At 43.1% G+C, this 12,652-nt stretch overlaps 1 protein-coding gene across 2 annotated transcripts in view; it reads right to left on the bottom strand.

The window, feature by feature from the left end:
- The window catches only part of PDXDC1 (pyridoxal dependent decarboxylase domain containing 1), a 41,610-nt gene that overhangs the window by 8,561 nt on the left and 20,397 nt on the right, over window positions 1-12,652 (bottom strand). For both annotated transcript variants that reach the window (XM_019666103.1, XM_019666102.1), the window contains exons 10-16: window positions 11,953-12,001; window positions 11,698-11,799; window positions 11,173-11,298; window positions 7,625-7,675; window positions 3,044-3,107; window positions 1,081-1,169; window positions 20-125 (exon numbers count right to left, since the gene is read on the bottom strand). In XM_019666103.1, coding sequence (XP_019521648.1) covers window positions 20-125; window positions 1,081-1,169; window positions 3,044-3,107; window positions 7,625-7,675; window positions 11,173-11,298; window positions 11,698-11,799; window positions 11,953-12,001 — 587 coding nt within the window. The remainder of the gene's footprint in view (window positions 1-19; window positions 126-1,080; window positions 1,170-3,043; window positions 3,108-7,624; window positions 7,676-11,172; window positions 11,299-11,697; window positions 11,800-11,952; window positions 12,002-12,652) is intronic.

The following is a 12,652-nucleotide window of genomic DNA, read 5'->3' as shown; positions in this document are numbered from 1 at the left end:
AATCCATGGGGACACTCACCTGCTGCTGTCATCACAGGGCTGAATCGCACGCACACGCCCTCCACCTCCAGGTCCATGACGGTGAGGCCGCTGGCAGGCACCAGCTGTTTCAGCTGCTCCCCAAGCTGCAGGGAAGAAGGCAGAGTGAGCCGCTGCTGCAGAGAGGGACCAAGTGCCTCCAGGTGCCCTCCTCTGTGGGGCTACTTTCCTTCCAAGTGTTCTTTTGTTCTCTTTGAATATTATGGCACCTTCTTTTTAAAAACAGTAAATTTTACATTTATTCTTAAAAAAAAATGTAAGTTCATTGTAGAAAAATCTAGGAATAGGTAAACCAAAAGAATAAAAATTACCCACAACACACCATTGAGGAACCCCCACTGTTATCGCATCGTGTACCCACCCTGGGTCTTTATGTGAGTGGGTGTGTGTGTTTCATTGTTATTGTCATAAAACAGGGTATTTTATGCCTTGTGTAGCAGCCGGCATGTTTTCATGTAACTTATGATGACCATTTCCCATCTTTCATAAACACCCAGCAACATGGTGGAACGTCACTGCATGGATGCACTCTAACTAATTCACCAAAATCCCCAGGTTGGCCATGTCCAAGGTTTTGCTGAGACTGATACTGCTATGGTGAACATCCTTCCATTATTTAGAACATTCTTTAGACTAAAATCCCGGAGGCACAATTTCAGTGTTGAAAGGCAGCCAGAGAAAATGCCTCTGATCCAGGCTGCCCTGCCGCCCGAGGTCTTCAGGGGCCTCTGGCTCACGTGCCTTCGGCATCACTACAGACCCGCACCTGAACCCGGCTGCGCCGCAGCGCTCACCATGCGTTTACAGCCTTACACAGAAGCAAAGAAACGGTCATGTGTGGACACTGAGGGAACAACGCTGAAAAGATATGCCAGAAGTCACGCAGAACGCGAGGCGGTGAAGCGATTCGGCACAGAAGCCCAGAACGAAGCCCAGCGCCTTCCCAGAAGGCTCCCTCCTGTGGATCTCCTTTCCCAGACGGACCCCATGTTATCCCAGCCATCTGGGGTGCAGAAGAAAGCACATGACTGCCATTCTTACCCAGCGGTTCAGTGCATCGCAGGAGTTTCTCTCCCGGCCCATTGCTGAAGGTGCCATGTTGGGTGCCGAGACAGTTTTAGGTACCGGATCTGACATGAAAACAGAGAAAGGGGTTCACCTCCCAGAAACACAGCTAAGGAAAACAGGCTCCCTCCAAACCCATTTCATTCGGCACCTAATATTAACCCAAGAGAAAAGCCTTACATGTTACAAAACGCAAATGTATATATTAACAATGAATAAACAAAGTGTGGTAAACACATAAAATGAACTATTAATTCAGCCTTGAACAGGAAGGACATTTTGTCACATGCTCAACATGGGTGAACCTGGAGGACCTGATGCTGAGTTAAACAAGCCAGTCACAGAAGGACAAGTACTGCGTGTTTCCATTTCTGAGGAATCTAAAGTAGTCAAATTCACAGAGACAGAGGTAGAACAGGGCTGGGGAGAGGAAGGAAATGGGGAGTGGCTGTTTCATGGGTACAGAGTATCAGGTTTGCAAGATGAGAACGTTCTAGAGAACTGCTGTACAACAACATGAATGTACTGTGCACCTAATGGTGAAGATGGTAAATTTTGTTTTTTCTTAAAACCACAACTTAAAAATAAATTAACTGTATCTTACTAAATTTCCTTATGAAAAATATAACATTTGAATATATTCCCACAAATAGAATTCTTAACTTCATTTAAAAAGTTTTCTTTCAAGGAATTTCAAAAGGAAATCAAAATGCAATATTGTAAGTCACCAACTAGTCTACCAAGCACTGTGCCCAATAGCTGGGCTTCACCACAGAATATCTTCCACCCATCAGGTGGTCTGGGTGCCCACTCGTGCCAGGTGCTGTGCCAGGCAGGAGGGCTATAAGGCTGATAAGGTTTTGTCATCTTGGAGTTTACAGTCTACTTAAGGAAATGGACCATCAAGAAAGAAATGAACCAGGGCGGCCGGTTAGCTCAGGTGGTTAGAGGTCAGTGCTCATAACACCAAAGTTGCCGGTTCGATCCCCACATGGGCCACTGAGCTGCACCCTCCACAACTAGATTGAAACAAGTCCTTGACTTGGGGCTGATAGGTCCTGGGAAAATACACTGTTTCCCAATTAAAAAAAAAATCCTTTAAAAAAAAAAGAAACAAATGAAATCACTTTATATTGTTGTGAGTGCCACAAGAGAAGGGGGTGGGGGGGCTCTGATATACCAGGGCGCCACCTTAGACAGGACTGACAAGGACGGCTTCTCTGAGGAGGCGGACATCATGGAGACCTGAGGCGAGCAGCAGCCAGGAGAGCAGGGGGAAATGCGTCAGCAGCAGAGGGGACAGCAAGAGCTAAGGTCTGACTCGTAAGCAAGACGGAAAGTGCCTAAGAGGAAGTCCAAGAGGAAGGAAGGGCTGGCACTGCAGGCCTTACACGGCCGGGGACACAGCCTGGACCTAATTCACCTGAAACAGGAAAGCAACGTGATGGGACTTCCTCCTCCAACGCTCATCCGACTGCCATGTGGAGGACGGTCTGGCATGGGGTGTGACATGTACGGAAGGGCCAGACCAGCTGAGGGGGCTGTGGCTGTCCAGGTGAAAAACAGTGCTCTCTGGACTAGGATGGTGGCATTGGGGACATTCTTTAAAAATAGAGATTCCTGGAACCAACCTACTAAATCAAACTATCTAGGAAGTAGGGCCCACAAATCTCCACTTTCAAGTGACTCTTTCTCATTCATTCCAGCACGAGTGCAGGAACCGGAATCTGGAAACCACTGGGTTAATCATAGGAAATTATTGGTAAAATGCTAAGGCATTTAGGTCTAGAGTTCTTGAGACAATTATTAAATTTCTTCTGAAATGATGACTGAAGATTTTAGCAATGAAAATATTTTAGACCATTTAACTTGAAATGGTTTAAAATTCAAAGCCCTTACACACAGATACAAAAATAACTCTCGTTTTAAAATCACCTACCTGAGCCTGGTAACTCCTGGAAAAATCTGAACACCACTACGGGGGAGCTGAGCTCATCCTCCACCTGAAAAATGGAATCTGATATTACCCAGTAACATTACATTCCAAGCACCTACAAATGAGTTTGAAAAATAGGCTAGAGATGTATTTTCTTAGTAAACACATACAGAAGTACTTTCAGTTGTTAGAGAAACAAAAATCAAAGGTTCAGGATAATTCTTAGAAATAAGTATAAGCCAGTTCTGAGAATACGTTGCTGAATTATAATATTTGACACTGGTATACTGAAATTACCAGAACAGGAGGAACTTTTAATAATAATGGATGAACATATGTCAAAATGACACTAACTCAATTGGGACTGACTGGAAGTTTCTGTACCCACAGAGAAAAAGAGAACAAGTACTTTCACCTTGTAAAACTCCCCACACAGGAGACGAGTCCTGATGGCAATGTGGATAACCACATAGTCTAGAACTGAATCTATGTATTTTCTACATTTCTTTATTTTTTTTTTCTTCTTTTTTTTTTTTTTTAGCTGAGCCATCCCTCCACCTGTTGGCAGCTCACAGCTCGGGCTGACTCGAACCGCTGTTGCTCAGAGCTCAAACTCTTGAGCGAGCTCTTAACCAACTGAGCCACTCAGCCGGCCCTCTACATTTCTTTATATTCAGTGCTTATATTCAGGACAAGCACCAGACAACCAACTTCATTAATGGATTCAATGACAGCCAGCATTAAGTTCACGCTTTCCACTAGACTAATACACAGTCAGCCATCAGCTTCCCATTAGGATCAGGATACAAATGGAACAGCAATACTTTGACACACTGGGGTATTTTGGGGGGTTGAGGGAGGGAGGAACATGGGGAGAGAAAACCTCCAGACATTCAACAATTCTAGTACTAAATTCTAGTCATAAGACCTATTTTCTGAGGCCCTGTGTATGTCTCACTCATGGGGGCATAACAGGAAATGCTAGCTTGGAAAGACAGGAAGCAGTTGGCCCAAGATCTTCTCTGCTAACTTTTCAAAAGACCCTGTGGATGTGATTCAGATCACGTGAGATGTATATTCCAATCTGCCAGTTATTTATTGACCCAATTCCTGTGCTTTCACATCTATTATCTCTTTATTTCCACATAAACCAATAAATCTATTAATACTTTGAAGGTGGAGGGACTTAATATTTAATAAGAACGGAGTAAGCCCAATAAGCACATAGGAACAAAAGTGGCAAAATTCTACCCCCATCCCCCAGCCTCAGGATAAGAGAATGATTTCAGTGCCAAGACTTCTATATACAGTTTTTGTTTCGTATTTCTTTGAGCTCAGTGGTCTCAAATGTCAGTGTGCATAAGAAATACTGTTATACAGTCAGCCCTCCATATCTACAGGTTCTGCATCCAAGGATTCAACTCATCAGGGACCAAAAAGTTGCTGACGTGTTTATGTAGTTAGGCCTGTGGAGGATTGTGTTTGCACTGAACATGTACAGATTTTTTCCTTCTTGTCATGATTCCCTAAAGAACACAGTACAACTACTATGTACATAGCATTGACACTGTATTAGGTATTATAAGTAATCTAGAGACAATTTAAAGTATACAGGGGTGTGCGTAGGTTATATGCAAAGACTACACCACTTTACATACACTTGAGCTTCTCTGATTTTGGTATCGTGGGGGGTCCTGGAACCATTTCCCTGTGGGCTGAAGGACGGCTACATACACAGAATTCTGGTTCTAGCAACATGGTAACATAAGCCAATAATGAAGTAATCAATTCTAAATACCTGAAATGCTGGATTAAATATAATCAATAACAACAACAACAAGAAGTTTAAACCACTGCTAGGCTCAGAAAAAAGGTGAATCCAGGAAGAAAACACTGTAAGCTGAGCTGCAGGGGCTGTGGGGGAGGGGAGGAGGAGAGCATGTATAGGGCCCGGAACCTGGCTCCGGTGGTTAGGGTCTTGGGTCTGTGTTTCTGGGATGCGAGCGGCTCCCGAGGGCCGTCCAGGTGGGACGGAGGAGGCGGTGGGAGCCTGGAGAAGGGAGATGTGCAGCAGACAGCTATTCTTAGGTAAGCTGGCTGTGCCACACCAGCTACGGGGCTCTGGACACACAACTAATCTGAGCCACAGATATGGAGCTAACACGCCAGCACTGTGACCTATCGTGAGGATTCAATGCCTCCGAATCTATGAGAGCCCTATGCAACTACTACAGTAGAAGCAGAATGACATTTAATAGTTACTTGTACTTTATGATGCCTAACCATCTTCACTTTGCTTGCCCATATATGATCTGAGATGCCCTTCCTAACAAGCCTGTAAACTGACCCGAGACAGAACAGTCCACTAGGTAAGAACACGGGCTTTGGACTTTGCATGCCAGCTCTACCACTTCCGAGCTGTGTGGCCTGGGCAACTCACTTAACCTGTCTGTGCCTTGGCTTCCTCACCAGTAAACAGGGAGTAAGCACTGCACCCAACGCATGGGTGCGACTTATTTATTCATACTTGAACGTCTACGCTATGCCAAGTCCGGTAGGAGGCACAGGACGTAAACCCACGACAAAACAGACAGAAGTCTCTGCCTTTATGAAGCGTCTACAGGGAAAAACATACAACGAATAAATATGTAATACTATTTCAGGTAGTAATAAGTGCGATGAAGAAGGAAAAAACCATATCAAAAAAGACAGAGAATGATGGATGGTGGATGGGTGTTTTAGAGACGGTGGTCAGGGAAGGCCTCTCTGAAGAGGTGATATTTGAACAAAGATCTGAAGGGTAAGAAACCAATCATTGTAAGAATTGAGGAGAACAGTGTTTCCAGGTGGAGGGAGTAGCACAGCGTGTGTGAAGGAGCCTGCTGTGAGGGTTAAATGAATGAAACAATGCATGTAAGGTGCTTAGTACCGTGCCTGGTACACAGCAAGCATTTCACAAACAGCAGCTGTGACGACAACTGTGATGATAATGACGACAATGGCGATGATAATGAGGGTGGTGATGATGATGATGATAATGATTACTGACAGGCCACAACGTCTCATGGTGTTGCTGGATATTATTTCCCCTACTGAGAAAAGCAGCCATTGGAAGGAGGGATGGACAGGGCTTATGCCTGGGCCATATGTGGCCTAAGATGCCCCGAACCAACTGGTGATGAACTCGCACCATCAGGTCCTCCCTGCTTGGAGGAGAATGAGGGAGGAGTAGGGAGGACATGAAGAGGGGCCCGAGCAGGCTCAGCAAGGGAGGGGCAGAAGGTGCAAAGGCCCAGCACAGCCTTCACTCCTACCAGCTTGCTCATTCCAATCCATAATGTGGGTTTCTCTGTTTGCAATCAAAAGAGTCCAACCAACAAACCTTCACTGACAGCCGAGCTCACGAGCTCACAAGACAATGACTCAATGTCACAGGCCCCTGTGGTATGGCTGGAATTAGAACCCAAGTCTCCTGACGTACGTTCATCCCTCTACTTCTCCAATGGGCCACTCTCCTCTCCAAGCTAGAATTCGGGTCAACCCAGGTCAACTGAGCAGGCTGCAAGCTCCTACTTAGAAGGCAGCACAGAGCAGCCCCCTTCTCAGGTGCTTAAGCCAAACCATGTGCTAAAATGAAAATAAACTGCACTAGCCTGAACCCCAAATAAACTCAAACGAGTTTTAAACTTAACCGTGTCCTGCAAAATTGCCAAAGAAACACCCAGTGACCCTCTTTCAATTAAAATCTGACCTACATATTTTCTGAAATTCTAAAATGCAGTAAAGCAAAACATGAAAACATCCAAACCTGAACTGATACTTGGGTAGCAGCCTCACTAAATTCTCACTGTCTAGTTATTTTTCCTAGGGAGCAATCTCTGCTACACTCTTGTTATCTTTCAGGAAAATACCGTGGTTCCCCGAAAATAAGACCAGGTCTTATATAAATTTTTGCTCCAACAATCTACATTTATTCATTTATTCATGTACAAAAATCTACATTTATTCAAGCAGTCATGTCTGGCTGACGATCTTAACTGGGCATTATGTTTGCGGTAGGGCTTATATTACAAGCATCGTGAAAAATCATGCTTGGTCTTATTTTTAGGGAAACACAGTATCAGGAGAAGATAAGAGGAGGGCCACTGGCTTTTCTCTTCTTCATTCCCCTGTCTGAAAATGAAACTCTGGTGTCAGAAGGTTTCAGGAAAAGTAGGTTGACGCGTTCTGAGAGACAAAATGATTTCTCATTTCAAGATGGGTGTTCTAAAATCTTTGGGCAGGTGAAGTCAGTGGTGTTAATTTATTAGATCTTTGTGCAATTCTAAATTTTAACGGACTAAAACTACAAATGCATCCTGTGAAAAGCACTGTAGGGGTTCCAATAGTGTATGGTGTGTATTTCTAGGCTTTATGCTAACGGTAGAATTAGGTCATCCGTTCACGCATGAGTCTCTCCAAAGAATGTGGTTTTACTGAAGCTGCCACAATACATTGAAATGTGTCAGATCTGGAGAAAATCCTTCTAAGTAGTTGAAGTTAAAAATTATTCCCTTCAAAAACAGACCAGAGTATATACTATACCAAGATTTTGATGTGGTTCACTTTCTTCAAACTTTCTTGCAACCGCTGACTCTGCAAATAACAAAAAACACCTGGTATAATTTCATTAGATTGACACAACATATAAAGAAGCAATTTTCATGAGGTCTTCCCAGATCTGCAGACAACGATCTCAGGCAGATAAAGCTATCTACGTCTTGGTGACTTCTAAGTTCGGCTGCCAATTTTTGCATTTCAACATCTGCAAATATTCCCTACTCTTTCAGTTTGGTTATATTTAGTGGTTCCAGGAGAGCTTTTTCTGATGAGAGATATAGGAATTTCTCAGATTAGCAATGTAAGTCATTCATTCATTTGAAAACTACTGAATGCATGGCAACAGAAGCAAAAATAAACAAGGGGGACTACATCAAACTGAAAAGCTTCTGTACAGCAAAGGAAACCATCAACAAAATGAGAAGGCAACCTACTGAAGGAGACAAAATATTTGCAAATCAATTATCCGATCAAGGGTTAATATCCAAAATATATAAAGAATTCACACAGCCCAGTAGCAAAAACACCAAACAATCCAAATAAAAAATGGGTAGAAGTCTATATAGACATTTTTCCAATGAAGACATAAAGATTGTACATGAAAAATGCTCAACATCCCTAATCATCAGGGAAATGCAAACCAAAACCACAATGAGGTATCACCTCACACCTGTTAGAATGGTTATTATGCAAAAGAAATAATATGTTGGCAAGGATTTGGAGAAAAGGGAACACTCGTGTACTGTTGGTGGGAATGGAAATTGGTACAGCCACTGTGGAAAATAGTATGAAGGTTCCTCAAAAAATTAAAAATAGAACTACCTTATGACCCAGCAATTCTACTTCTGGGTATTTATCTTAAGAAAACAAACACACTAATTTGAAAAGATACATGCACCCCCATGTTTACTGCAGCGTTAGCCAAAATACAGAAACAACCTAAGTGCCTATCAACAGGTAAATGGATGAAGAAAACGTGGTATCAGCCATAAAAGAAAATGAAATCTTGCCATTTGCAACAATACGGATGGACCTTGAGGGCATTATGCTAAATGAAATAATTCACACAGAGGAAGACAAATACCATATGATCTCATTTATATGTGGAATCTAAAATAAAACATACAAAAGAAAGAAAAACAAGCTCATAGCTACGGAGAACAGACTGGTGGCTGCCAGAGGTGTGGAGTGGGGGCTGGGCAAACTGAATGAAGGGGGTCAAAAGGCACACACTTCTAGTCATAAAATAAGTGAGCCATGAGGATGTAAAACACAGTATGGTGACTGTCGTTACTAATACCTGTACTGTACTGCATACTTGAAAGTTGCTAAGAGAGTAAATCTTAAAAGTCCTCATCACAAGAAAAAAACTTTTATAACTATGTATGGTGACAGATGTTAACTAGACTTAGTAATGTGGTGACCATTTCACGATATATATAAATATCAAATTATGTGGTACACTTGAAACTAATATAATGTTATATGTCAATTCAACCTCAATAAAAAGAAAAAACTGAGAGCCAATGTGCGCAGGCACAGTAGCTACTCCTGGGGAGGAGAAGCAAAGATAAACGAGAGCGCAGCATTGTTAAAAGCCGGGTAAAAGCTGGCTGGGAGAGTGGGGTCTGGAACTACCATACCTGGGTTCAAAACCTGGCTCTGCCACTTGTCACCTGCAGGACCTTGGATAAGTCAATCTGCCACGTACTAGCTATGACCTTGGCTAACTGATTTACCTCTCTGTGCTTCAGCTCCCTGAACTATAAAATGGGGGTGACAGTATCTCTCTTACAGGACAGATGATATTCAATGAGTGAATACACGTTAAGTGCCTAGAAACAGTGTCTAGAACGTGGTATGCATTATGTAAGTGACGACTACCATCATCATATTATATAGTATCTCAATTCCAGGTCCATCACCAATGATGTGCAGATAAAAATAGTATGTTCCTCATGGGACTGGGGTTCATTAATTCCACAGACATTTACTGAGTACTGAACACTGGAAAACTAAATCTTAAATATGTTGTTTTCAGGGGACCTTATGTTCTAGTGAACTTGTGAGGACCCGAGACAATGCACGTGCAGGGCTTCGTGGTGCTTGGCACTGAGTGAATGCTCAGTAACTGCTTCCCGTGAAGTAAAGATGGCGACGATAAGGAGGAAGAGGATGGAGAGGGAGGATACAGATTGCGCTCTCAGAGAACGCATGGCCTGGTGTGGACTATCAGGTATGAATGACACAGATAGCCACATCCGCTGAATCTGCACGCAGCTTAACGTGCGTTTATTCGGCATAATGGCAAGTCAACCTTCAGGACACCATTCAGGTCCTCCAGAGAATCTGAGATCAGCCAGCGTTTGTTTGCGGGAAGATGCCAGAGCTGCGGGGCCTCAAGGGTTTGGTAGCTGATGTCATCATTATTTTCCTGCACTCCATAGTCAAAGGGAACTGAAAAACCTCTCCCCTGAGTGCCCAGACCTTCCCCAAATTGACTAGGTTTCTATGGCAACAAAGGCTTCTTTAAATCAAAAAATGTGAGCCAATAGCCCCGTGGCAAAACTTTTTTTCAAATGTGGTGCTTCTGTAAACATAATAAACACAAATCTTAAAATTATTTATTGTGAAGATGAAACTACTTCATTTAGAATGTTTCTATTTCATTGGAAACTAATGTTAGAATGAACTATCGTGACATTATGAACCAGAGGACTAGGGCTACAGTAATACAAAAATATTTTTGCTTAAATATAAAAATGATACTCAAGGAAGTGCCAACTCCCCAAGAATATACTATTTATAACAAAGAGTTACTTTTAAACCTATCTGAAAACTTACTGTACGATTAGGCACTATTGTAAGAACTTTACCTGTATACACTCGTTAAGTCCTCATAACAATCTTTGATTTTATCATTACCCCTATTTTACAGGTAAGAAAGCGGAGGTATAGAGAGGTGATGTCATGCTTTTAGACTTAGGTAGGACTCAGCTCTCAAACTACATAAATATGACATTCTTTTGCTTTTTAAACTACAGCATAATTATATATTTTTCACAATCAGAACACCTCAAAGAGAATTAAAATTGTCCCCCAAAGCCTTGCAATTAGGGAAACCCAAGCCAGCTGATGTGAAAAATATACGTACCATCCATAACCAGCCCCCAATCATCATACTCATTCACCCGCAAGAGTCAGCCAGTAAAGTGGGACGTTCACCCACTTCTGCACCCCTGGCCACTCCTTGGCTGTCACCCTGTGACTTCTTTTCTCATCCCATGCTGATACCCACATTCATTTGCATCCGGTTTCCTATGGACAAAAATGCTGGGACAACCCCAGCAGTCTCTCCCTGAACTTGGAACAAGAAACGTACACATGCAGGGCTAGTAGTCCGCTTGCTCTGAGATGGGAATTCCTGACCACAAGGTACTGGATTTAAAGTACCTAGATTGGTGGAGTGTTTTTCCAACTGTGCTTTTCCATGGAGCATTTGTGACTCATTTAAACTTGAGGTTTCGACTCACCAGCTGGCAGGCATGCTTAATCCTCTCCACAATCCCATCGAGTCCCAAGTATTGTAAAGACAACCACAGTGGCAGGGCACGGAGCTTGTCCGCTGGTTTGTTTGATGTAAGACCGGCAACTAAAGTCTAAGAAAACCAATATGTGTTTATTAACCCAAGCCAATGAAATCACAGAGCAGAATTAACTAGCTACCATTTCCTAGGCACTCAGCGTGTGTCAGATGCCATGCCAGGTATCTGGCTTACGTTATTCATTTGGCCAGCCAAAAACTCCAGGAAGTAAGAATATTATGTGGTCATCAATGTCATAAAAAGTTCTTTGTCACAAAGGGAAGTATGGGGAGAATAAATAGAAAAAAAATACATGTGGTACAGCTTCACTTGTGGTAAAAACAGGTTTTTGAAAATAAAAAGTCATAAAAGTGGCATTAAGGAAATTGTTCACTTTATTTTTCTGTATTTTGCCCCCAGATCCGGTAATGATTAACAACCACTCCCCATTCCCGCCAGCGAGAGGAAGCTTACCAAGGCGGGATCATCGTGTTTATAAAGGGTGACTGCAGGAACAGCTGGCAAACCCAGCCACGGGCCCGGAGTCAATGTCATGCTATCACATTTGGTTGCAGCCTACCAACGAGAGAACAACTTTTTGTTAGACTATCAGAATACATGAAACCCAACACCCTCCTCCATTCATAAAAACCACAAAAAGCCATCAGGGCTTAAGTGATTTTAAATCCTTTCTTCAAAACAACAATATTTAGTAAATCAACAACATACCAGCACTGACGAGGAGACATAACCTAGCGCCAATGTTGCCAGATTCACACTGGAAGAAAAAACACCGGTCTAAGAACTAAATATTTACTGCAGCTTATTCACTAAACACGTGCTTTCAAAGAGAAAAAAGGAGGCTGTGCTAGTCCAAGCTGACATTTAAATGTCTCTCACCTGTGTTATTAGCTTTTCTAACAGCAACAGTAAATGTAGTACATACAATTCCAGGAAAACCTTGAACATGCATTTTAATCAAGATGCATTTCAGGGAATGCCTCCTACTTATGCAGCGTAGTGGGTCTCACATCTTGCATGTCCGTCACTCTCCAGCCATCGTTCTTTCCCAGAGGGATGAAATAAGGAAGGGAGCTACGTAGCAGGATGCCCTGCGTCCTTCCCCCTCTTCTCTTAGCAGCACCCCACCGGCCTTCGGGAAACCACCCCACGCTCCTCTGTCGGACCACAGCTTGGGGCTGGAGGAGACACCACCACCTGCTCCAGGGGTGGCCAAACAGCCTAAACTGTCAGAGTATTACATTTCCCTGCCACACGGATGGCTTCGGCTTCAGTGTGAGACTTTTGCTGGGACGTCTGACCCACTCACTGGCACAAACCTGAAAAGGTGGCTAGAGTTGCGGCAGCTACTTTGCACCATAACAGGAAAGTCCATCTATAGATGGAACCAACACAGAGGAAATTAAGC

Source organism: Hipposideros armiger, unplaced genomic scaffold, assembly GCF_001890085.2.
Source record: "Hipposideros armiger isolate ML-2016 unplaced genomic scaffold, ASM189008v1 scaffold_460, whole genome shotgun sequence".
Lineage (NCBI taxonomy): Eukaryota > Metazoa > Chordata > Mammalia > Chiroptera > Hipposideridae > Hipposideros > Hipposideros armiger.
Note: the sequence above shows the minus strand (reverse complement) of the source record. Positions and strands in the feature narration are given on the sequence as shown.